This window comes from Cygnus atratus, chromosome 3 (genome assembly GCF_013377495.2).
Source record: "Cygnus atratus isolate AKBS03 ecotype Queensland, Australia chromosome 3, CAtr_DNAZoo_HiC_assembly, whole genome shotgun sequence".
NCBI lineage: Eukaryota > Metazoa > Chordata > Aves > Anseriformes > Anatidae > Cygnus > Cygnus atratus.
In genome coordinates, this window is record NC_066364.1 from 58,181,694 (window position 1) to 58,209,370 (window position 27,677).

Sequence of the window (27,677 nt, forward strand, 5' to 3'; positions counted from 1 at the left end):
TTAGACAAACATCAGTGAAGAATGACTGTTAGTCAGAAGGAGAAAAATGATCTTTGGGCAGCCTATGATTCAATGATCTTTTGAGCTCTTGCACAATCTTGCAAACAAAAGCAGTTTGTATCTTGCATCTTTATCTAGACAGATTGTTTTATAAGTCTTCTAAGAAAATACTTATTGCTGTGCTAATGAAGCATCTGTTTAAAAGTAATCTTCAATTCTTTCTCCACAGAAGTCGTAGAAAGGAGCTGAAAAATTTTTCATATTTCAGTATTTCAACTGAACCTGAAGGGAAATAAGCATCATACGCTTTGAAATAGGCCAGCATTCTGAGTTTCACACACCTGCCTTTGTGAAAAATGTTAAACATTGCTGTTTGAATACCTTGTTTTTACATATACAAGAGAAAATGACTTAAGTCTTTATGCCACTGGTGTATTAAAGTGTTAGAGGAATATCAATTAACCAAGTCATCCATACATCTACTTTTGAAGGTCATTCATACAAATATGGATTTTTTTTTATTAATCTAGATAGAATATGTTCAAATTGATAACTTCATGGTTTATTCCAATTTAGTACACTGTTATCCCATCTGTTATGCTTAACATGTCTCTTGTGTTTATACATATATGTATATATTTCAAAAAGCTTGTTTTCAGTCAGTGTAGCTTTTAAAAAATCTTTTCATACTATATATATTGTAGTGTAATCTGATTCAGTTGGCTGAAGTCATTGTGCTATAACAGGGTTAACGGGGTTAATGTATTAACCACAAGGACAGGTATAACACTTTCTCACTTAAATGGGAAAACAGATCTAGGAGTTGGAAGAAATAAAGAGGACAAGATGAAAACAACTATGATATAATATTTCTTGCTCATCATAGGATTTGAAAATTAATCAGTTTTGTTTGTTTATTTCATGCATCAGAACTAGAAAAATCACACACAGTAAATATTCCAGGTTGAGATTTAATCTGCCTGTCACAGAGATGATGCCTGAAGCTTCCATGTCATGCTAAAGTAGTTAAAAATATTTTTTATTAGAAATAAGACAGATTTTTATAATAGAGCCCAGTCTTTCGGGTTTTAACATATAAAATTTTCATTGGCCTCCTGGGAGATGCATTACAAAAACCATACAGCATGAAGAATGAGATTCACATAACACAGAGTCATTGTTTGACTATTACTACACTCTTATTTATTTTTGGCAGCTCTAGGATTTCAACTTGCAGACTAGTTAACAAGTCATCATAATGTTTAACAAGGTCATAAGACAAAATTTTTAATATGGTCATTAATTACATGTCAATATCATACACAGTTTGAAAGTTAAAAACATTTTTTTCCTCGGAGCTGCTACAAGAAAATGATAAGTACTGACAGTTTCTAGTAAATCTTGGATGTATATTAAGCTTCGTCTTTATTGTGACTTTACTGCCAGATTCAGTACCAATTCAGGGCCAGAGGACCATGTTTCAGTAAATATGCCACAGAAAATCATTAAACTGCTAGGTGAGACCAGTGAGCAAATTTAAGTAATATGGCTGAAGCAGAAAGAATAGGGATGCTGTTTGTGAAGAAAGCAAACTTCACCATCTTTCCATGGCTGGAAATGCCAAAAAGGCAGCACTGCCTTTGTACACTGCAGTGGAGTCCATAGCTTTCTGTGCTCCATAGGTGGTTACTTCAGAGTTATCATGTGCTCTATAGAACACAGGGACCTGTTTTCCAGGACAAAGTCAAAGACTTTGAATATATATCAATGCTATGTGCTCACAGGGCTATTCAATTTAACCCTGGAAAAAAGAAGAAAAAAAAAATATTACAACCTCAATAAGACATGACATGACATGACTTCAGAGATTTTTGAAAAAGTATGTTATTCTCCAATTTTAGTCCAGTGAGAATTTCAGTTGATGTCCATTTCATAATTCAGAAGTGAAGGTCTAAGCATTCTAAAGATTCATAAAGCAATCCTCATGCAAGCAGAGAAGCAGAGAGCAGTGCTTGTAAGCTAAGTATTAAATCTTTGTCTGTGGTCTTGCCCCATACTGAAGGTTAATGAGATGGAGTTTTCCTAATGTTCTCTGATATGACTTAGATATAATTTGCTCCATACAGACAAACATTCTAAACTTTCACAGTATGCCTTTTTGTATCTGAGAAAACATGGCCATGCTCCACAGCTTGAACCACAGAGATCAGTTAGTGTAGTGCCCAAAATGCAGATACATAGGAATAAAATGCAAAAAAAGATTATTTTTTTTCCCCACTTTGCGTTTTCTCCAAAGTGATGGTGTAACTAGTATTATGAACATAATCTCTTCTGGATGACTTGATGTTTCCAGGTTGGAAAGTGAGATTTGAGTGTAAAACTAATAGAAAGATATTTTCTACAGTTCTTACAAAGCCACCCTATTCAGAGCCTCTACTGAAAGTGAAGGATGGATGATGGGCACTCTATAAAGATCTGCTAGACAGAAGTGATCATTAGTCTGAAATTTCGCTGCCTGCACTACAGGTAGTACATTAGTTAAAGTAATGAAAATCCATAAGCCACTCAAGTAATATATACTCCAGAAATCCAGGCTGGGCTATGATAGAGGTGGGAGTGTTTTCTTGCTACATTATGACATTTCTGTGATTTGTGGCCAATTACACTAGTTATAAAACGGCTGTTAATCACAAAAATGTTTTATATTACTACCAAAAACTGCTGAAACAGTCCTTACAAAGCAAAGCTTCCGAGAGAAGCTATTAAAATGGAGATTTAATTCTTTCTTTCTCTGTGGGGCTAGGCGTTAGAAGGAATAACCCTGGTGGGAGAAGCAAAATCTGTGTGTAGTGCTCTGGCTAAGAAGGAGTTTTGAAATTTTGGCTACAAATGAGTGAATGCTGCTGCCTGCCAGCTTCATTCTCTCTGTGCCTTGAGGGATTTTTAGTTTGCCAGGAGAAATTTTTCTTCATTATAATTTTGAATTTACTGTTTTAAAAATATATTTGCCCAGTGCAGATTTGAGACAATATACAGGCTTTGTCAAAAATGATAAATGAAAAGGAAAAATAAGATATATAAAAAAAAAGCTTCAGCTGGAGACTGGTGTCAGGTGGCTACTGAAATTCAGCTCATGTCATTTCTTCTGCTTAAGAATTGAAAAGTTGAGGGGGTCTTGTCCTGCCTGACAACAAGTGAATATTTTTAGCCAAAATATTTTGTAGCTGATAGGCACAGCTATATCCCTTGTTTGTGTATTTTCCTCTGGTTTGCATTGTTGCTGCCCTGGCATGTTGCATTCAGCAAATTATTGCATAATATTAATGTAAATGCTAATGCTGAAAACAGTCTTTTTAAAAAGTTAAACATCATTGGCTGCATTTCTGCAGTTACATTTTTCCCTGTTTGTTCATAAGTCTTGCTTGGTTTTGAGATAAAAATTTAGCTTGTGGCCCATCACCCTCTTTACAGGATGAGACTGAGGGGAGCAAAAATGCTATTTGCAGGAAGCAAAACAAGCATTATAGAAAGGTAGATGTGCAACTGCCAGTAAATTTGTGCAATATCCAATCAATAAAAACAGCTGCATGTATTGCTCCTCAGGAGATTTCAACCTTTATTCTGTTTTGGGGGGCATGCATTGGGTAGCGTGTCTTTATGATACCTTTTTGGACAGTCCCATGGAAAACTGCATTAGGCCAAACTCTCAGAAGATGCCTGTTTCTGCTAGTATTGCAGTGGTGACAAGTAATCAGTAATTAACCATTGCCATATATGTATGCGTTCTTCAGAGATTTGTTAAAACTTGTCTCTTGTAAAAATAGATCACTGCATACAAGTGATAAGTAACTCATTTCTTAACAAAACATATGAATGTAGGGATTTTTTTTGACTCACTTTAGTTTATTCACTCAGAGGGAAAATGGGTAATGCTTATTCTGTAATGTAGTGTTTTATCAAAGAAATAGAAACAGAAATTGAAAATCAGATTAACCAAACCAGAAAACATATGGGTTCATACCTGCAAACTCAGTCAAGATCCTCCTTACACTTTAGGGTTTAGTTTTAGTGATGCATGAATGGTTTTGTAGATTTGAACAAAATACTGTATGTTGATTGGCATCCTGTGCCATCTCCATGCAGAGCTAATTAAGTGGAAACAGGAATGAGACAAATTTCTCAGGATATTTTTCAACATACACTTTAATGTGAATTGACAGTGCCTGGTATCTTTCAGTGCAGATCCACTAACGGCTTCCAAGTCAGATAAACTCTGTATTTTGGAAAAATTTAGAATGTAGCTACTCATATTTTACCTAGCCTCTATGATTAACTGGATGATCTCAGGCCTTCTTATAGCTTTAGGATTTTTCATAAATGCTAATAATTAAAGGACAGGGAAAACCTGAAATGAAGTCTGTTCAGTTTGTGATTCATAGTCAAAATTAGCTCGGTGCTTAATGAAGAGACTGTCTGGGTTATAGCGTGGGAATTTTCTTCAAAATAAAGCTTCGTGTTATGATCACGGTGCAAAATGAACAATTTTCTTGAAAAGCTCCTTAAGGACACTTATTTATGGCTTTATTATTTTAATATTTAAAAAAAATACAGTGAAAATACATTTGAGAAACTAAAAGAAAAAATATTAAACACGGAGTCTCAGTATTCAAATTCAGGAGTTCTAGGGAAACTTCACTTATTAAAATCCATAAAAATTGCTGCTATGGTTACAAAGCTGAAAACAGAAGTCTGGAAACATGATTCTTCAGAAATATAACCAAGGGATAATTAGTGTAACGGATCTGGCAGAGTAAAGAGGAGAAAAAGAGATAATTTAAATTAATTTAATGCAAAAAAGTTACTATACCACCACCAGAAATGAACAAAATATGTCAGGAATATTAATACACTTTATAAACACTTACATTCCAAAAAGGCAACAGAGACACCAAGGAAATATCAGGCAGACTATAATTTCAAAATTAAATGGAAGAAATTAAAACATTTTTGTCAGTATTATTACTTAATGATAAATGAACTCAGGTAAAACCACAGAGCATTTAAGACCAGACTCTCATATGTTCACCCTAGTTTAACATCACTTTATGAGTGGCCTCATTCATCTGCGGATTCAAAACCTGTTATTTAAAACAGCAGTATTTTTGAGGGAAAATATGATCTTATAATTTATATAAGATTCTTCCCAACTTTATTCTAGCATTAACTGTGCCTTTCACGCTTCATACCAGTGTCCTGTTCCTCTGTGGGACGTTTTGCAAGAATGGAATCTTACCTCCAGGCACTCCTGCAGTATTGCTCTGGTTTAAATACAGTGAATAGATTTCTTTCTGAATGACATTTCAAAGGGTCTAACAACAAAAATATGATTCTCATTTAAATTCCATCCACTGTTTCAGTCTTGCAATAGTCTTTGAAAATGTAGTTAATCATTTCTTGAAGGTAATATGCAGTTAGTTTGATTTTTCTAATTTCGAGATGCTTTTTTGCATGTCTAATTTTATGAAACCTTTCTCTTTTAAAATCTGTAGGACCTGAACCACTGTTACTCATTTTAACAGAATAATTCTGTTTACCCTCTCACAGAAGGGTTACAATTCTGATGCTGTTGGAGATGCTGAAGTACCAATATGTCTAATTATTGTCCCTTGTGAAAAAGAGATACTTTATATTTTTCACAAGTATGTGACTTATTCATGGAGAAATGTCTTCTCCAGTATGTTTTCCTACTTCAGTATCTACTTGGATACATATCCAAAAACCATGTGTTTAATTTCAATAACCTGTCACATATCTGAAGATCACTGTCATACTTTGTATCTTAAACTACTTTTCTACAAATTATTCCCCTCCTTCTATCAAGCACAGCGATGTTGAATTTGTTTCCCAACAGGGCATACCTTTAAGTTAATAAATTAGCAGCTGTCTGTTCCAAAGAACTCCACACTTATATGAAGAAATGATGAAAAATGCCCGCTAAGATAGTTTTTTAAGCATTACCTAGCATTTTCTGTGCCAAACTTTGTTTGTTTATTTATTTATTTATTTATTTATTTTTACTAGTGTCCATTTAAATAACTGTAAAGCTTAGCTGGAATCTCGCTTTTGAGAGTTTGAAAAATTACTGCTAATGCTGGTTACTTTAAAAAAAAAATCTTTAATTTTTATTCCAAAAAAGGTGAAGAACAGAAACTTATCTGCAAAAGATGACATCAGTCTGTAACAGTCTGTAATGTACTGAATATGATACAACTATTTTTATTTACTTTTAGGACTATACCCAAAAAATAAAATCTATGTTTATTTCATAATAATTTGTGTTGTCTCCTCATATTGATGATAGGGTGATATCGTGTGTTTTCCTCAGATGTTACATCAACAGTGGTTATCTTTGAGAAAATCCATGAGAGCTATAGTTTGACCATTCTAATTGCAGCAGTAAGATGACCTGATCAGTCATGCCTCTCTCCACACAGTGTTCAAATCATTTGTCCTAGGCAACCCCTTTAAGATGAAAATTTGAGTAGTAGTTTAATCTAGGAATCAAAGCTATGACTAAACTTCACTCTTGAGTCTATCAGTGGGTCACTGTGTGAATTTGAGTAAATCATTCCATCTATGATGATCATTTTTTCTTTCTATGATTATCATTTTTATTTCTTTGATTATCATTTTTTCTTTTTTTCTGTATTTTTTCTTTTTTTTTCCTGTAAATCTCTTATATCAAAACCTTTGATATAGAACAGTAAAATGTACTAAAGCATTTAGATACTGCAGAAGTAGGCAACCTAAAGAAACCAAAAAGATTATCATTGAACCCTACAACCAGATTTACTGGACTTCCTTATTTACACTATTAAATTTCTTAATGATAAATGGCTTGCTTATTATTGTTGTTATAGAAAAGGGAGATAACCTGGACAGCATGCAGAACAGACTGAAAGATTCTGATGAGAAGAATTCCATTCTTCTGAAAGCTTTGAATGAAACCTTTGGAAAACTGTCAGCCATTCCTAATGGTAAGCTGGAAAAGTAATGCAACACTTAACATGTCCTGCTCTGTTGTTAGGTGTATAAACACCTATCATCTGTCTGATTGATCTTTTTCTGGTCTACATTGTGTCCGCTTTGATCACTGGCTGCTGTAATAAGACAAAAATAAGCTATGTTAGAGAGAACTGGTCTGAAAACAGATACCTTGTATGAGTTTGTATTTTGGCACAGTAAACAGTACGAAGGTTCTGCAATTTGCAAAAGATTTGTTTCAGAACGAATTATAATTCAGAAGTTACAATACATTCTGAGACAAATAGTCTTTTCTTTAAACCTGAAAAGTCTGTTTATGAAACTTGTGAATAAAGAACCATCATGCTTCTTATAGCAACCTAAGAAAAATAAAGACCTACTGACAATAGAAAAAGCAGGATGAAATTTGCTCTTTTTGTCTTACCTCTCTGCCACAGTCATTGATTTATGCTGCAGTATCCTTTCTGGTCAATTTGGCATTGTGTATCTTAGAACTGGAACAGGCTTTCCTCAATAAAACCAAAAGTACTAAGCATACTTATAATTCGGTATAAGTCCCCCTGCCCTCCCCTCCAATCTTTAATATTGATTAAAATCCCAAAGTGCTGGGATGTTAGCTACTTAGTGTTGTGATTGCAAGAGACAGTGAGCTACAACATAGTTTCATTACAATAGACAGTGATAAACAGAATGTTCGTTTTTAGAAAAAAGAAATGTTTTATCAAAGTAATTTGCTATGACTTTTCTCTCTAAGGAGCACTGCATTGCAATAAACTGAAGAAAAGTCTCTGAAGAAAATCTTTATTCTCTCTCATATGTGAAGGTCTGGAAAGTCCAGACTACAAGTAAAAACTTGTCTTGAGAAATAATTTACTATTCATCTTGCACACTTTTGTGACTTCAAGATTCCAGACAACTGGAAAGTTTATTTTTAGATGTAGCGATCCTTGAAATCAGGCATTCACAAGAATTTGCTTTAATATGTCATACTCATCTTATGCCACTTCCTGGGTTTTGACCACATGTATTGGCCTGTCTGTTTTTCTTCTTGTGCACAGATAGATGTCTCAGTCAAACAAAATGGACCTTGGAGACCAGTGGGCCTTAGGAGACAGAATAGTAAATATGAAACATGTAAAAGATACATGAAATATGCAACCATTAGCAATGTAATAAACTCTTGTCAGATTAGAGTTACAAGGTGCTTGCTCTTGGGACAAGGACACTCTCATACACAAGTAGATGTGTCTTAAGAATGAAATTCAGAGCAAATAAAAGATATGGATACAGAAGTGCAGTAAATTAGTCATCCAATGGCAAAATAACCAATGAGGACAGGAGAGAAAATGACCCTGTCATATATCTCATTCTTCAAGGATTCACAAAAGTAGAGAGCAATTTAAACTAATAATTCTTGTCCATACTATAGTAATACTCAAATAAAATAGCCAAATAAAAACAGAAAGATTCAAAATGGAATGGAGGGATAGATTACCTTAGGACAAGGACCTACATATGGAGGGATAGGCATACTTTTAAAGTGTGGTTGAAAATAAATATAATTTGTATGACCAATAGAGGGAAGTAACACAGTAAGTCCAACTTTCTTTCTGCCAGAAAGGTGCATGACCTGTAATAATGGCCTCAGAAAGAGATACTTAGATATGATGAAAATAGAAAGTGTAAAAAGGCAATCAGAGCAATCTGTTCTTTCACTTGTCAGTACTGATGATGATAATGGCTTATTAAAGGTTCAGATATATTTTCAAGGTGCTGTTGTGTTCTGGGAGCTTTTCAAAGCTAAAACTTCAGAAATAAGAGTGGAGTTGTTTGGAGCACAGGTATAATATACCCTTGCTCAAGAAAGTAAAAACGGTCATGTAATTCTCCAGGGTTCAGGATAAACCTACCAATTCTCTACAGCCTGAAGAAGCATTGTATTCTCCCTAGGCCACAGGCTTGATTGTGTCACATAGTTCACAGAAGGTGAAGGACCTACCTGAAAAAATGGTTGGAAATCTATACTGTTAATCCCCTGAAATGGCGATAATATCTGTGTTTCCCATGTCTTCCTACAATTGTTGAATCAGAAATATGCAATCTTCTTCAAGCAAATCTTGGGATAAACTATCCCTTATCAACTGTCTCTTAGCCAGAATAGGATAGTAAATACATCCTCCTGTGTTTTCCCCACTACTGCAGTGCAATCTGTTAACCCCACTGACCACAAAAGGAAGCCCCAGTCAGTATGATAAGTGGCACTATTGCTACGTGATCATTTCAGAGGTGTCCAAATTTCTGAGCTGCACTCAAAAATTCTCATATGACTGAGGGACACAAGGACATGTTGGAGAACACAACGGGAAAGCAATTCCAAGAACAGTTTCATGGTTTTGTGGGAAGCAGGTAGAAAAACATGTTCCTACAGGTCCTACAACTCCACTGTGGAGTTTTTTCTCTTCTTCAGAAGCATTTGTTGTCTTGAAAAACAGGGCATCTACAATCTACATGTGCAATTAATAATGTCTTACTACATGTGAAGTAGGATCTCCTAAAGAGTAAAGAACTACACAACACAAGTTAAGATTGTAGAATTTTGGCCCAAGTTATTCTTGAGACATATGAAGAAAACTTCTGTACTCTGGACAGTCATTTCATTATCCTTTTCTACCTACAGATACAGCTATAAAGGTACAGGCAGCTAAAGACAAAGCAAGACAAGCCAACGATACGGCAAATGATGTCCTGGCCCAGATTAAAGACCTCAACCAGAATCTGCTTGGCTTGAGAAACAATTACAGTAAACTTGCAGATGACGTGGCAAAAACAAATGCTGTTGTGAAGGATCCTATCAAGAATAGTAAGATCTTTTTTGGTTTGGTTTGGTTTGGTTTGGTTTGTTGGCAGATTTTTTTTTCAATTTGTGTCATGCCAAAATGAAACAGAGACACTCAATAACTTCACTCCCATAGTGTTACTACAATATATTGGGATAAAAGGAAGCTCTATAGTTTCTATATTCTGGGTTTAACATTTAAGAATAACTTTTAAATCTTAGAGACTGCTGCTGGTAGTTGCAGAAAAAAGCTAGCATCAGCAGGATGAACATGTAGTGGATAGATTTGTTCCACAGACTGCTCTTTAAACTATTTAGGTAGGTGAATAATTAAAGAATCTGCCTTTGACTGACAATTTACCACTTGATTCATGTAAAATTCCCTGCACTAACCCAGCCGTCAGTCAATCAGATAACCACTTCTGGGAGAAATGCATGACTTCTGTCATATAAGTTACTATTTTGGTAGAGCACTGAAGACGCTTAAGAAAGATAAAAAAGAGATTATAAGTATGTTTTTTTTTAGGGCTCTTTTTTTTGTTGTTAGTGAAGCCTGTTATCAGAAGTGACAATTGCTTTAGCGTTTTCACTTTGGATATGATGGATAACGTTGAATTCTAAATTACAATGTATTTTATGGTAGATTATTAGAACATATCATATAGGAGTGTACCGAGCCGACAACAAAACCTGAATACCTTTACAAAATTGCTGAAGGACTAACTTCTCAGCTACTCTCTGCTCTCCAGGTTTTGGTCAGCTTGGCAAAGCTAGGCACTTAAAAACATCCGGTTTAGGAGGATTGTCAGTGTCATTCTATAGTCATATATCTTCTTGAAGTTCTAGCTGTGCCAGTGAAAGTTAATCCCAATGGTTGTTTGTCACTGTCTTCCTATTGGAAGTTCCTGATCCCTCATCAACTGAAATATGTGTGAACTCCATCAGGCAGAGAGATCCCTAGTAGTTTACACAATAAGAAAAATGGTTATCGATTGAAATAGTGTGGTTATATTATGGCAGGTTAGAAATCAATCTACAAGGTAATGACATCTGGCTTGGTAGTGATAAACAACTGGGAAGCGGCCTAAAAGCACCAATTTCTTGGCACTTGGATCTAGAATCCTGTCCCTTAATTTACATTTGTGTTTAGATCTTCAGAACATCTTCTTATGTTGTATTCTGTTTTTTCTCTGTTCTTTGTCCCCTTGTCTTGCCTACAGGAATCAGTACGTATGTTCTCTTTCTTGCGTTTTTTTATTGTGCTTTTTCCAGTAGATGATGTTTCACTGCTTGCCACCAAACCTTCTGCATGGTGCTCCACATTTCTCATTCATCAAAATAATCAAGTAGTTATTTTTTGAAGGCTCTGAGATAAAGTGGCTTGGTAATTAGTCTCACTTATGAAACCTTAAGAAACATCTTGAAGGTTTGGTATCAGCATCTGGGTTAGTATTCAGAAACTAGATACACAGACTGTCATGCTTTATCTAAGCAATATCCAACTTTTTTATAATTATAATTATTTTCCTTCAACCTACATTCTTTTGGTAAAATCTGATTTGTGCCTTTCACAGTCATCCACACAATCCCATACCCTCATGCTAAACAAGTGCTGCAATCCTTACATCTTCAGAAGAACTGTCAGAGAGAGGACATGGTTCACTAGTTGTATGTTGAAAGGCAAAAAAGTCATTTGAAGCTTAAAGAAAAAGAGAGAAAAAAAAATCTCCTTGTAAAACCATTAAGTTCACTTGAAGAAAAATATATATATATTTGCAGTTTAGTGCCACATTTTTTATCTGCTTTCAATACGCATACAGAATTTTAAGCTTCTGATCAGAATTAAAACATCTTGTAGTTGTTGCCATTGTAGTTAATTTATGAATTAACTTCAAGTTAATTCAAGAATTAACTATAGTCCTCTAGCCCTTTTGCAGAAGTTACTAATGGAAACTAACAAGTTTTCATTAATCTAGCATATTTCTTCAAAGCTACAGTTAGAAAAAGCAAGTAAATACTTAGTGCATAACTGTATTATGCTATAGCAAATATTGTCCATTAGTGTCATCCTGACCTGAGGCATAGTTACTGCTTCAAAATCCTGCTTTAACATCTGTATTTGCTACTATTGCTAATTTATCTTAATTCTAAATATTCTTAAATGGTCTTATTTTGTTCAGGTGGCTTCCTAGTCAGTGTATATCTCACAGTAGCATGTAATATTGCCTGAGTATGTGTGCAGAATTTTCTTGATTTTTTTTTTTTACTGCAATTTATAATTATTGTCTGGCATCACTTTAAAATTCTGCCTTGTTCTTTCTTATGAAGTTGCTGATGCAGATTCCAGCATAAAAAACCTAGAAAAAGAAGCAGATCGCTTACTAGATAAACTCAAGCCAATCAAAGAACTTCAGGATAACTTAGGGAAAAACATTTCTCAGATAAAAGAGCTGATAAACCAAGCTCGGAAGCAAGCTAATTCGGTAAGCCCTTTTTCTCCATGAGATTACCTTTTGAGTTTTGTTATTTGTTTATTTTTGATTTTTCTCTTTCTTTTCCATGAGCTGAATCCTTTCTAATTCTAAAAATGTGTAGAAAAAGCAAGGAATGGAATATAATTTCTCAAATAAGCAGAGAATATTCCAATAATTTTCACTCTGTGTCTTCTTTCTTCATTTAAAATGCACCCTAGTTAAACAGATGACATCTATAGGAATGATTATGGAAAAGTTATTATTTAAGAAGTACTGTGGGTGATAGTACAGCAGGAGAATCACCCATCATTGTTTGTTGTGAAAACAAAAATATTTGTTGTTTTGCCTCGAAACTGATATTAAGCCCCTATTTGCATTTCATAGAACTTATATTACCTGAGAATGTGGAGTTCTGCTAAATCAAACTTGGGTTAAGAGTGTTTTTCTAGTTTGGCTATCGAGTGTGGTATCCATCTCCCTGATTCAGTAATACTCCAAACTTGACGATCAACTGGTTAATAGCAGGTTATTCAGCTTGTGACACAATGTAACAAGGGGAAAAGAAGAGTTCTTGAAGATGGTACATAGGAAACTTCCTGAAAAAGAGATTAGAAAACAAAATCCTACAGGAGCCCAGGAGGGAAGTGTATAGCATATACTCAATGAGATTTGCTCACAATATAAAGATAGGTTACAGTGATGAAATTGTTTTCTTCTTATGTTTGTCTTCTGTCTGAAGGTTTCAAAATAATTACTTGCTCAGCATTTCTGAGTTAAAAAAGTAACATGTTTGGACATAGAATGGATCTCCGTTTTGACAAAGTTTGCCGTAAGCAAAAGTCACCTTTTTACCAAGTCTACCATTATTTACATCTACTCTAATACATAAACATGTCTAGCTGGAATTGAAATACCATTGGACTGTCATTATGTCTATGTTGGCAATATGAAAGCATGTGAATACACTGTTTTTATCTGTGCTCAGAGCCTGAGGAAAGTAGCATATATGTCCAAATGTGTATGTCACCTGAGCTGTGGAAATTAAACCTGGTAAAGAATACCAACTTCATCAGGGGCTATGATGTAACAGCAATAGACATAACTGTTGGTTTAAAAAAACCTGTAGGAGTATTAAATTAGCATAATCAAAGATATTGCAAGGAAAAAATAGATCTTCCTGCCTACCCCAAAACAGTGTGCAATTCCTTCAGGAGCACTGCATATTTTCCTGGCATTGTATTCTAGTTATAGACTATCTCCACTGTCAGAATTGCTCTGCTGCTTGTGTTAGACCAGTGAATCTTCTAGCTATTTTAATCCATACAGTTCGTCCTTTCACACCTGAATGCCAGAAAGAGCTTTTATTGCCTTTTAATCAAAATATAAGAAACAATCCCCAAAAGAAAATTCCATTTCTACCTCCTGTATATATCCAAGCAACTCCCTGCTACATACAACATAGAAATGGTAAAGAAGAAAAAAAATATATATATATAGTTATTTAGAAGCCTCTTAAGTTACTTCTGGAATAATAAGCAGTTAACTGAATTATTTCTGCTCTGCCTTTTTTTGAAGATCAAAGTGTCCGTGTCTTCTGGAGGCAATTGTATTCGCACATACAGACCAGAAATAAAGAAGGGAACATACAACACTGTCATTGTCAATGTGAAGACTGTAGTTGCTGACAATCTGCTTTTTTACCTTGGAAGTGCCAAGTTTGTAAGTGTGTCTCCTGCTTTTCATGTCAGCGTTGCTCAATCAAATCAGATTACTGACAAACACAGAAGATGAAAAAGGCTTATTTTTTCCTCCTCAAAGCTTCAAAGCAATAGTTGAGGGCCTATGATAAACCAGACATTTACTGTGTTTAGTATTAACATAAGGACTTCTAAAATACAATCAGCAAATATTTTTTATATTTGTAATTAGATATGAAATCTGAGACTTCTGCCTGAACTGCATTAGAACTTTAAAATTCACAGTGCAACCAGAGTAAACTTTGGGTTGGTTGTAGGTTTTCCCTTGGGAAAGAAGTAGCTAATCATCTTGCATCTGTCAAAGCTCAAATTTATTGTAATTTTCAGTCACGTCTACAACTGCAAGCATAAAGATGATGAATGATTCCGTTTCCCATGAGCACTCTAGAATAATCAATAATAATTCTGTAAATGGGAAAAATATTCTAACATTTTGAACTGTACATTTTACTTGCCTAATACAAAATGAAGAGGCTAGATGGTATCATATATTAGCCTAGAATCCTGACATGTTTCTGCCATCCAATGGATGTTTTACAAATAATGTTTGTCTTAGTTAAATCCTTCTCTTAGTGTCTACAATATTAACATTTCTGTATGCTTAGCAGCAATTTTCTGCATATCACTAACAGAAATCATTTGCCATCTTTGACTTATTTGAACCAAGGAAAGCAGGGAAAAAACAATCCCATTCTTAGTCACTGTGAGAGTTATTTTTCATACTTTATTATATACGGGTTTCTGATGCTCCATTGTGATGCCGTCTGAAATGGGAAGAGTTCTGGAGAGCTTCCTTTAATCAGAGTATGAGATTGCTTCTATTTTCATATTTTCCATGTAGACTGACTTCTTGGCCATAGAGATGCGCAAAGGCAAGGTGAGCTTCCTGTGGGATGTGGGATCTGGTGTTGGACGGGTAGAGTATCCAGATCTGACCATTGATGATGGGTTTTGGTACCGGATTGAAGCCTCTAGGCAAGTATATATTTCACTTCCAAGGTTTGGTTCCTAAAGAAAAAATGGCTAAATTAAGCAAGTTCTGTTTCCAATCCACTCTCCTTGGGTTCACATGTCTCAGGTTTATGGAAGTATTTACTATGTCTGAAACATCTAATTTTAAAAAAAGATGTCATAAATACGAGAAATGGTAGGCTGGTTTAGTGAAAACTTTTGAACCTACACCCAATAGTACCAAAAGTGAATACACTACAATTGCTATTGAAATATGAATTGTTCTGTATCAAGAATTTATTTTCATCATGTATTTCCCCTCTAATATCAACAATCTATGACTGCTTCTATTCCCTTCTTTTTACCTATCACTCTATCAATTCTCTTCTTCAGTTAGCATCCTTTAAAAATCAGTACAGGTACTGTACTCAACTCAGACAAACTCAAACTGTACAAAACTCAAACAGATAACTACTATTCATTCCACCTTCAATTTCAAAGAGCAGCACAATTTCTGAATGTCAGGTCTTGATATAATACTGTAAATGAGTGGTCTGTCATACATCAGCGTCTTGATCCTTACTCAAAATGCCATTTCCATAGGTAGAATGTCTCTTCAAACTGGAGGTATTTTAAAAGATACAGCTTATGAAAAAATCAGGGATAAAATATTCTGGAAACTATACTTTGTACTTCTGTGAGATCAGTTGTTGAATGCTTTTGAGCTTTAGAAATATGAAATCGTAGAATGGTTTGGGTTGGTAGGGACCTTAAAGACCATCAAGTTCCAACCCCCTGCCCCCACCAGACCAGGTTGCCCAAAACCCCATCCATCCTGGCCTTGAATACTTCCAGGGATGTGACACCCACAGCTTCTCTGGGCAACCTGTTCCGGGGCTTCACCACCCTCTGAGTGATGAATTTCTTCCTTATATCTAATCTAAACCTACTCTCTTTTAGTTTAAAGCCATTATGCATTGTCCTGTCGCTACACTCCCTGACAAAGAGTCCCTCCCCAGCTTTCATGTAGGCCCCCTTTAGGTACTGGAAGGCCACTATAAGGTCTTCCAAGTCTTCTCTTCTCCGGGCTGATTTTGAACTCCAAATCCCTCAACCTGTCTTCATAGGAGCGGTGCTCTAGACCTTTGATCATCTTCATGATGATCAAATATAGATACATTCATATTCAAATTTCACATTACTTACTTGAATCCTGTATTTTCCATTTATATAGATCAGATATTACATGAGGTATAGTATTTACAGTATAAGGATTAGATAACTGTATTCTTTATCCTCTACTTCTGAACAGATCTTAATAATTCAGGTGACATCATCTATATTGCAATCTGATGTGAAGCTAATTCTTGTTGTATCCATACATGTTAATTTCATGTCGTATTAAACATAGAAGTGGTAGTGCAGTCAGACAATGAGAGAAAGAAAGAAAATCACTCTAATTCCAGTTACATCCATAGCTCTGAGAGGAGGAAATGGCATCCAATTTAAATAATTTAGTGAAATCATAGAAATCAGACATTCAGAGCAGATAAATAAATAAAATTATGGTGCTTGCTCTTGAAGCTGGCTTAGTGAAGCCTTACTGCTTGGAAAACGCAAACTGTGGTACAATAGGAATTGTTGCAATCTTTGGCATTTCATATTATGCGTACTGAAGAAGGTTCATGACACAGTAATGCCAAACTTCCATTTACAAGAAGGCTGCTTCAGCAGAATATGGAGCCAGGTCATGGTATGAAAATTCACACATCCAACAAATGCACATTGCCTATTAAACTGCTTATTCTGGATATATAGGGTGTGCATGCCATTACTTTTAAACAAACTGCTGGATCAGCAATTTGGAACAATTACAGCTGCACAAATCTGAAGTACAGAGCTTCATTCAGGAGAATTACATTGCAGAGTCATTAGTTGGATTCGTGGGATCAAGACAAAAGAATTCAGGACTGATTTTACATTCTTAAGGCAGACTTCATAAATAACGTACCTTACTGAAGATTTTCCAACTTTGAATGTTTTAGTCCATTTGATAACTCTCCTTGGACTTCCTTCATAAGCTGTAGGATTGTTTTACTTATCTCATTCACTCACCTTTTTTCTCTAAATTTCTGCTCAGTTGCAGCTACAGATTTTTTTTCAGCAACCTGTAAGCTGCCAGAACAGCCAGAGCAGGGCATCCACTTAGCAGGGGGACACAAAATGAAATTTTGGCCTTGCTGAATTTTGCGTTGGATTTCAGTGGCAACATGCATTGACACATGTTAATAATGATATTGTAGGTTTAAAGGTTTTTACAGCAGTTTTTAACCAAGGATCCCAAAAGGCCATGTGAAGATGTGGTAGCACAGAGGTCATGAAATTCTCAAAATCATTCAGTATATTGAGTAAAGTCTAAATATGAAACAGCTGACTGTTGAATAATGATCAGGGATATTCAGTTCTTTTAACTTCTGGGCCAAAATTTCCCATCTGTTAAGACCAATTTAATAATTACTGCATCTGTTTTTCTCGGAGGCTTTTAATTTTTCTCACCTTTTTATTTAAAGTATACTAATACTTTGCTTGTTATTGTATATGCAGAGGTTATCATGGAAATCCTTTAAATTTTATTTGTATGGAATTAAAGTAAAATTTATTTATTCCATTAGTGTAGCATATGGTTATGGAATAAGCAATTCCCTATACTTTGGTACAGGAACTTAACTATCACAGAGTTACCTCCCTGTTACAGAGGCAAATCTTACCAAGAATTACTATCAATCGAAGTGTCAATTAATGAAGGAAAATATGGCATAAACAGTTTGCAACAAAAAGATTTGAGACAAGCTTGCAACATGCAAACTGTCAGTTTTGTGGAACCATCAAATACATGCTAGAGTATTTTTGAGGCGCTCTAGATCAGTGAAACAATGTCACGACTTCAGCAGGCTTCAATTAGGAGCAGAATCTGATTAGCTGTGATTTTAATCAAGTGCACTATAAGTATTATCATTGTTAATGACAGAGTTTAAGCAGCACCATTCCTTTAAGGATGAAAGACAGTTGAATCAGAAGTTCATAGTAAACACATCCAGCCCAGCTCAGCAAGAATTCAGTCGTAAACTACTGTAGTAAATCTAAGTCATACTTTCTAGTAAAGGTTTTCTTTGCTCTCAAGGGATCAAGGAGCGGAGATTTCTTCATGGTATTCTGTAATCTAATGTTGATGACTTGCAAAAGTCATCTCATTTGCATCATGCATCTCGTAATGAGCATATCCTGCATGCATGCTAATGTAAAAATTTTTCAGATGATCAGCCACTCAGCACTGGTACATCTTTAATCCACCAGTTTTGCAAGAACTGACTCTCACTAGAACAGTATTTTCTAACCTGATAACTTGTTGTGCATTGGACACCAATGTCGTTTTGCTGTGAAGGTAGCCAAGTTCTTTCTTCAAGCTCAGTTGTCCTCCCTAAATAATAGAGAATTATTTATGGAAGAGACTCTGTCATTAGTCTTTCAATCTGTTTGAAGATTAAAGACACCCATGCTATTTGTGACATATTAGGCACCCTAAAAAGTGTCAATTTGCTCAGTGACTTCTGTGTTATTGCACTTGGATGCTTTTAAACTAGTTTCACTGAATCATAATTTCAGCACAATAGAGATTGAAAGTGCTAATGACTTTCAGAGAACATCAAACATAAGCAGTTCAGTAAAAGTCTCTAGTAACTGTTAGTCTTTCAACAATTACTACATTGAGAACTGTATTTTGAAGTCCTTTAGAGGGCTTCACATCAGTAAACCTTCTGGAAAAAATAAAATCAAAATTCAGAATTTCTGTTGCATAAAAAGCTATCTACTTAGCATTCAGTTGATTTAGGAATAAAAGGTAAAATATTGTCATTAAAAGGAGTTTGCAACAACAACAAATCATTTAGAAGAATGTGGATTGCTTTAGCCCACTACTTTAAAATGACTGGGAGTAACTCTGTGTTCACATACCCCAGATGTCATTTAGGAGATTCCCTGAGAATCCCATCTATGTTGTTTCCAGGGTTGCCAGATCAAGCTAGAAGTGATTGAAAAGCTCCTGTATTTCTCTGCAAATGTGTGGTTTTCACATTGAAAGCCTTGATATCCCTGTCTCCAGGGCAGACAAGATGGCATAGATTCAAAAAGATATTTCCCATTGAATGGAAATCCTCAGAATAATTTGCAACCCTGCTTCACAATTGAGGAGAAATTTATCATGACTGACACATGACTGTCAGACTGTCACAACTAAACTAAAACCTTTTCTTTTCTTTTTTTTTTTTTTTATTTGAATTACTTATTTCCAGTGATGTGATATTTCATAAGACAACTCTCAATTTCTTCTGGTTTTTGGGTGATAGGTTCTGATCCAAAGGAATTTCTGAAGAAGTTGTTTGTTTGTTTGTTTGTCATAAAATATATAGTTTTCCATTTTACCATTCTTTCGAGCTCTGATCCAGCGTACTTTCTAAGTGCAAAGATTATGTAAGTACAGGATAACAATGTCATCTTTTAGCTTATTCACTAGCCTAAGTTATGCATTTTTCCATTAATTGTGATTTCTTCAAGTAAAGCTTCATTTAAGAGAAATGACAGTTTTTCATGGAAGTTATGCTTTTAACTTTTAGTTTACTTGTTGCTTTAATGCCCCAAGCCAATCTTTTTTTTTCTAATTAGACAAAAAAAGAATTTTGCATCTTTACATGCAGTAAAGTTCAGGAGTTTAGAAATCTAAAGTTTTTTGTTTGTTTGTTTGTTTGTTTGTTTTACTTTCTAGCTGTGACTTATTATCTTTATAGGGTAGGTGTGTAACTTTTTAATCTAGAAAAGCTACATATGGAATTTTTTGGTGAATTTTATCAGCTTTATTTAATCTGCTTTCTTTCTTTCTTTCCCTAGAAACAAAATATAGACAAAATCATAGATATAAAATCTGTTTTATGAGAAAAATCTGTAGTGTTTTTTGTTGTGTTTTGTTTGTTTGTTTGTTTTAGCTTGAGAACAGGTAGTGTTTAATTTTTAGCGTATAAATAAGTAGCCAACAAAATACAGCAGGTCATCTAAAAAAAGTATAGTCACTCTTCACAGGTATACACGCATTGTAAACTGATATGGAAAAAAAAATAAAGAAAATAAGCTTTATTTAAAAGTGTATTTCTGTATTAATTATCAAGCATATACGTTTAAAAAGTTCTCTGTAATGATGAATCTTTCAGTGCTGATTAGAGTTACAAGATTAGGCATCTGTGTTAGGAATTTCCAAAGTAACTTGGCAATAGTCATGTGAAATCTGATGTCCTATTAAAAATGAGATAAAGCAGCCATTTCCAAAGTTTCCGTCCATATATCCACAGTACATGGTCTCCCTCTGCCTACCTCATCTCCCAGCCACTCCTCCACTACATTAATGAACATACTAGGTACTTCATCTGCACATGATAGGATTTGTCTCACACTCCTTGCTTATTTCTACAATCATATGATGGCCTGATAAGAAATTATGTGAGCTGGTTGTGTTCCAGCTGTCTGAGAGGAACCAATAATTTGTGGCGTGTCCATAAATGCCTAATAGTTTCCTTCAGAATAAAAGCTACTATCCATACCTATAAGATAGTAAAATATTACGGAAGTTAACTGCAAGGGATTCAAAATTATTCAAAGTCTTTCAAAGTTTTCTTTCAAATACCTTTCAATGTACCTGAATCATCTCTCTCCACGTTCTGTTCCTTCTGTTGTAAAACTCCAGCAGTCAATTCTTTCCATGCCACTATAATAACATAACGACCTAAGGAGTAGAAAAAGAACTGCTGCAGATACTATTAGCAAATGGTAAATCCCTTTATTGTTATTGTTATCATCAATATTTGATGTGGTTTGTAGAGGACAATACCAACCACTGGGGTTTGTGCCCGTTTGATAAGCAAAGAGCTCCACGTAGAAAGTGCAAACTCTGTGCATCACAGTGAAGCCAACTGAAGTACTTTGTCACTTGATCATTCATTTTATTGCAAAAATAGTCTAATAAATCTTACAAAATTCAAAAATTTAATTTGGATCCTTGCCTACCTCATTTGTTATGTCAAGAAACAATTACTGAGGTCTAATTTCATCACAACATTGGAGAAAGAAAGAAAAAAAAAAAAGGTTTCTTGTTTTAATTAATGAAAGTTCCACTTCATCTGTATATTGAATTTTTTGCATAAGGGGGATAGAAGTAAAGAAAAAAAAAAAAAAGAAAAAAGAAAGCTGTTTTTAACTTACAAAGACAAAAGAGTCTGCTCACTTATATCAAAATTAAACATATAGAGATGTGTATTACTGATTTGTATTCAAAGATGCCATCCAAAAGAAACTGTTTGTTGTATTTGGTTTAACTATTGACTCCGTGTGTCTTATTTATTTTGTTCAAATGTCTAGGACTGGGAAAAATGGCACTATATCAGTGCGAGCTCTGGATGGTCCCAAAGCCAGCATTGTGCCAGCCACATTCAGTGCTGTCTCTCCACCTGGATATACCATTCTGGATGTAGATGCTAATGCTATGCTGTTTGTTGGAGGCTTAACTGGAAAAATAAAGGTAATGTATTGTATTAGTGTATTAAATGATTATTTATGTGGACACTTTCCATTATTTCTTACAGTAAAAATAGTAAGCTTTAGTGTGTTGGAGTCATTGTAGGAAGTGCTTTAGTAGCACATGTGCTCTTGAAAGATTATTAGGGTTTGCCTAGAGATGTAGGTGTGAAGACCTGAAGTTTCTCTGCCCATCCTGTAACTTCTGATCAGAAGCTGGGTGGCTGGCTGCAGTGGTCCATTATTTGTTTAGCCCAAACAACTAATTCCCACTGAGTAGCTGGATGCTTTGCCTTTGCATTGCTGCCCCAACAGGCTTTTGGTGTCATAGTGACAGGAAATCATTTCTGTTTCCTTACGTTCCTGGTCTCCTAACAATGCATATAACAATATATATTCCTTTGCATTCAGTATTTTTTTCATGTACCTTCAGTATTGCTTCCTCCTTTGCAGTCTACTTTTGGTGGTTTTGCTTTATTTTCTTCATTTTTGTTCCTGTTTTTCTGCTGTACAACCTTTCTTTTAAACTGCTACCTGCATCTGATCCCTGATCTGTTTTCTCTTCCTTTTGCCCATTTATTTTTCTGGTGACTGCTTGTACACTGCTTAACTTAATGGGAATGAATATAAGATTTATGCCAAATAAAATGAATGAAAATCTTTTGGTAAAAATGTTCTCCAATAAGTAGCAATTAACATATATGTTCCAGTGAAATTATTTACAGAACAGTTTGGTTCCTAATCAATATTTTGAGTTTTTTAATGTTGAACATCTTAACATTACCAAAAAAATAATTTAACAGAAAAAAAAAAAAAAAAGATAACATTCAAACATTCCCAATCGGTGAACTTAAGGAACTTTTTTTGAACTAAGTTTTTACATGTCCTTGAATATTGAAGTAGCACAATATTTTATGGTTCAACTTTCTATATTTCAGAAATTTCAACTTTCTAGATTGTTCTGGTCTGGGAATATGTGTATAGATGTTCCCGTTCAAATGGGAAACAGAGAACTAGAACTATTTGGCTGCACATACCACTTTTCAAGACAGAGAGAAAATAAGAGGATACAAGAGAAATAGAAAATGTAGATTCTTCTTACTTGAAATCAGTGTCTTGTAGTCAGCTTTATCTTAAAAGATAGCCATACATTTTGGAGCACAGTCATTTTCAAACTTGAACAAATTCATAGCTCATTATGTATTAGAAAGAGCAAACTTTCTGTCATCTTTTCCTATGTTCTCCTTGGAGCCTGGTTTGCTCTCTACCTTCCAGCTTTCTATCTACAACTAAAGGTGTTTGCTTTATTCTGTGAGCCATAAACAAGAACCCTTGAAACATATTTCTACAAATTACTGAATCATCAGTTGCTAAAAGCAGCTCTATACTGCAGAGATCAGCAACCCTTACAAATGAGAATGGCCTCACTGGCTCTCTGTTCTCTGTACCTCTGATCTGCTTTTTCAAAGGCAATGGAAATAAAGCAGGAAGAGGTGGTTGATCTCCCACACCTAATGATTCTTCTCAGCTTTCTTACATTCTTGGTTATAATTTTTTTATGTTCAATAAATGATAGTTTCTACTGCTGTTTTCACCAGTAACAAATTTAATTACATTGGCATTATGTATCATTTCTTACTTGCCATAATAACTCAGTGGAATAAACACTCCACTGAGCAGAATTGGGACTGTTCATTGCTTGCAGTGTTTTGTATAGCTGTAATGACCAAAGACTCAAATGCACACAAGTCCATGGAGTCTATGAGGATGTTTATGCCTACCCAGCTGTCAGAGTCTGACTGCTAGCTCAGGAGGATAGACTGTATCGATCAGGTAACAATCATAAATGCCAGAATTATGATTTTAAAAAATAATTTCATTGTTCCACATTTAGAAAAAAACTTGAGACTTTGGTTAATAAATTATTTAAATTTCATTGAATCAGTTGAGACTGTAGAAAATAAGTGGTCGAGTGGTTTTTGGCCTGTTATCTTTGGGTGATCCACTGGAGGAGTCATGAAACTTCAACCTCAAATGCCAACCCAAACTCAAGTCTTATTTGAATGCTATTTTAGATTTCACTCATGAGTTAGCAGGACACAAGTGGGGCAAGTACTGAAGCATAATAGCACCATTTATATATGCACAGGTCTAGAACATCAAAATTCCAGAGATTTGACATGAATTCTACTTTGAAAAAAAATCTTATGTTTCCTTTAAGAATTGAGAGAATCAGAGATGTTACAGTAATACAGCAACTGCTGTTCTGTTTCATGGCATAAAGTAGTCTTATGCCTAGTCCAAACTTCCGAAGCAAATCTGTCACATTAGGCTAATAAAAAATGTATGTTTTACTTGAAGTCATCTCTACGTTTAAGTTTTATAAATATTTTATTGTTACATAAAGTGCTCTTAGTATTGCAGCCTCATGGTAGAAGAAGTGCGGCAAAGGTGTAAAGAGTGATCGTATCTATTATTTGAGTAACCAGGCCCCAAAGCTGACACCTACCACTCCAACAAAATATCAAACCCCCTGACAAAGGTCATCTTACTTAATTTAGGTTGGGTTTCAAAGTATTTAACATTATATATGATGACTATTATTTCAGTTTTATTATTTAATATTATTAGTATTTATTTGGAGTTTTATTTATTATTTAAATACTAACATTATTTGAATAGCACTCAGTCAACAAGAATTACTTAATGATGAAGCTTCATGAAGCTGTATTTAAGAAAAAGTTAGAAATATAAAAATAGCAAAGAATCTCTAGAGGGAAAAGGGTTCAAGGGCTCTTCATGAATCTTGTTAAACAAAAGGGCTCGGGATGTAGTAATGTAGTAGTAATGTCTGAACCCTTTACTGAATGCTTTTCTTTCTTGCTTTAGTTAGATACAGTGAGGCACAGGTGGATACTGAGCACACTTCAGCATGTAAGATGGTTCTAGGATCAAGAGTGAGGTGCAGTATTGAACCAGAACAGAAACTATGGATGCAGCAGAAAATCAGATGCCAAATGAATAAAAAAATATATAATAACATTCTTTTTTTTTTTTGAATGCTTGTCATCATATGGTAGATTTGTCAAGTTCGCAAAATGAAGTGTTAAACTAAGAATCTTTTCTAAAACTGTGAATGTTTTGGGCATTTGTCAAGGTCACTGATATTTTTTAAATCTTTTCATATTATTGGGTTTTGGGCTGCATGATGAGATAGGCATTAGATTTGTCCTTAGAGTTTCAGCTACATCCCTTTTTGCAAGTTTTTTTGTAATGTATTCAGAAAGAATGCTCATTTTCAGTTTTTAAAAACATCTTTCATTTGACTTGAGTAGTTAGAAGACTATGATGCATGGATGTCATGATTTTCTCAGAAGTGACATTAAGTTCATACTTGTTACTAATTAAAACCTTCCCAATTACGCTGGGAAATATCAACAGCACATTAAGTCTTTTGCGTCATACTTCTGCTTGTATTTTCAAGTTGCGCTTCTCCATATTCTCTTGCAAGATCTTAATATTCATAATTGCCATGTGGAAAACAGCAGGTGCTCATCTATCTCAAATAGCTAAATATATAGATTTTCAATCAGTTCATATTGATGAAGTGAAATTTAAATGAAACCAGGTGTTTTTAGAAAGATCTTTCTTAGGTGAGTACTCTGTGTACTGCCATGTAGTACCATACTACCATCAAACAAGCATTGTCCCCCATGTGTGTGACCCAAGCTTGATGAGTTTTGATGTGTTAAAACTTTTAATCACTTTGCCATCTGCACTTTTTTCAGCATCCAAAATTCAGCATGACCTTTACAGGTGTAGCCAGCTGAGTTCACATTCGGTCTTTTAGCTTGGATGGTCTGCTGAATTTCAAGGCTTTTGAGAAGTATGATAGGAACGTTTTGCTAATTGTACTGTGGGCAAGATTCCTCATAGCTCTTTACTTGATGTCTTAAACAAAAACACAGATAGACCTCAAAAAGATTCTACTGTGGGACTACTGCAAGCAGACAGCTCTCCAAATGGCCAGAAGATGGTGATGTAGAAGCCAGGGCAGCTTCTCATTCTCCAGGAATCATTCTGCATAAGCCTTCCCCTGGGTCTCAAATAAATGGACTTTTCCATTCTGACTGATACAAAATTTACCTCACATTTTAGCTGTTCAATTGTTCTATAGCATTAAATAGATTAAATATTACTCTTAATATTTAAAATAATAAGAAGCATCTTCTGGTATTTGTGACTTTCATACTAGTTATGCTTTTAGACACGGTAGGTTGTTTCATTGAGTTCGAAAGATGTTTGTGTTTTCTGTTACAGAAGTCAGATGCTGTAAGAGTCACCACTTTCACTGGCTGCATGGGTGAGACCTTTCTAGACAGCAAACCCATAGGACTGTGGAATTTCAGGGATATAGAGGGAGACTGCAAAGGGTGTGCTGTCAGGTAGGTAATGCACTGACTGCTTCTTATGCTCCTTTGTGAACCTGTCCGTGGGGATGCTACAGTCTGTTGTAAGCAGTAGGAAATTCTGCAGCAGCCATCAAGTTGCAATGGACAGCTATGAGCTGTACACTAAGCTGAGAGTTGTAGGAAATACAAAGTTAGATTGCAATTATATCAAGCAGTGAAGCAATGGATTTGAGTTGTAATGTGGTCAGTGTCTTAACAGAATTCAGATGGTGTAATAGTGCTGTGATGCAAAGACTCCACCTAACCAGTGGCCGGGATTAGTCAAAACATGAGAGAGTGTGAGATCTACAGTAGGACAGAGTCTGGCATATGGATAGGATTTTGCAGCAGTGGTGTGTGTGCCTGCACATCATGCAGCACAGGGCAGGGTCAGACGCCTCAGAGTGGCATTCACAGCCACCACTGTGAGTGAGTAGAGACACCAAAGGGGAAAGCTGTTTCTTTTCTCAAAAGAGAAACAGATATCCTGTTCTGTCAGTGGCCTGTGGTTCCAGGCAAGGTAGGTAAATGACCCATCTGGACGGGACCAGGAGTCACATATATATAGGCTCAGAACTCTTTTCAGGAATTTTTGCAACAAAATAAGTTACTTCCTTTCCGGTGTGTCCTTGTCCTTGAAGAGTTGCGACCCATCTTCTTTCCCACTTTCCACTGAGCTAATCTCAAACATGTTCCTGTGCCATATCTCATCGTCAAAAGCCAACTGGTGAGGAACCCCATCCAGAGGCACCACCTGATACTATGGCATAGTTCTGGGACTTGTTTTGTAAAGAAGAGTGATTCTGCATCTCTCACATCCTGGTTCATGGCTTTCACAGTAACCAATTGCATGGAAGCATCATTGTCCTCTTAGATACTCTTGTTTTTTAGTGAATTTGGCAGTGTCAGTATATCATATAGAGCTCATGCTGTGTTAAGTAAAATAGCTGTAGACTCAGTCAGAGAGGTTAAGAGTAGACTAGTTTTCAAACAAGCAGCCTAGTTTGAAAACCTGCTAAGTCTTAGTTCTTTAGAAATGATGGAAAATCCAGTTGTGAACAGAAACAAATTTGGGAATAACAAATGTAGGCCCTTGATGCTTAGGTCAAAACTTAAGGATCATGATGATGGATATATGCATTTCAGTTCTAAGCAAGTCATAGTGGAGGTACCTGAACCTGGAGGTACCTGTGGATCTCTGCCTAAACTTAATTTTCTCATTCATTAGTGATAATGTAGATCTACTAGTTTGGAGCTGGGTGAGTGGGAGAAAGATTGATAAAAAGAATACTAGACTTAAAATTCATGAAAAACTGTATTAAAAGCTCCCTTTTACCTTAACCCAATGTTCCAGTATCAGAAAGAGTCCAGTTCTCCAGCAGAATCCATTTGCAAAAACTTACTATTAAATGTAGCTATGTAGGGCAAGAGAGCTACATTCAACATCATTGTATGTGTGTTAAGTTAAATGAAAAACATGCCCGTAGCCAGTATTCCACATGTATATCCCTTGTTCAACTATAATTATGTTTCTGATTAACTGAAAGAT

General features: G+C 35.2%; 1 protein-coding gene across 1 annotated transcript in view; it reads left to right on the plus strand.

Moving 5' to 3' along the window:
- Nucleotides 1-27,677, plus strand: part of LAMA2 (laminin subunit alpha 2) — a 380,546-nt gene that overhangs the window by 317,847 nt on the left and 35,022 nt on the right. Inside the window, exons 42-49 of the mRNA XM_050709562.1 lie at nucleotides 6,921-7,037; nucleotides 9,722-9,904; nucleotides 11,101-11,106; nucleotides 12,209-12,363; nucleotides 13,930-14,073; nucleotides 14,953-15,086; nucleotides 21,522-21,681; nucleotides 25,998-26,122. Coding sequence (XP_050565519.1) covers nucleotides 6,921-7,037; nucleotides 9,722-9,904; nucleotides 11,101-11,106; nucleotides 12,209-12,363; nucleotides 13,930-14,073; nucleotides 14,953-15,086; nucleotides 21,522-21,681; nucleotides 25,998-26,122 — 1,024 coding nt within the window. The remainder of the gene's footprint in view (nucleotides 1-6,920; nucleotides 7,038-9,721; nucleotides 9,905-11,100; nucleotides 11,107-12,208; nucleotides 12,364-13,929; nucleotides 14,074-14,952; nucleotides 15,087-21,521; nucleotides 21,682-25,997; nucleotides 26,123-27,677) is intronic.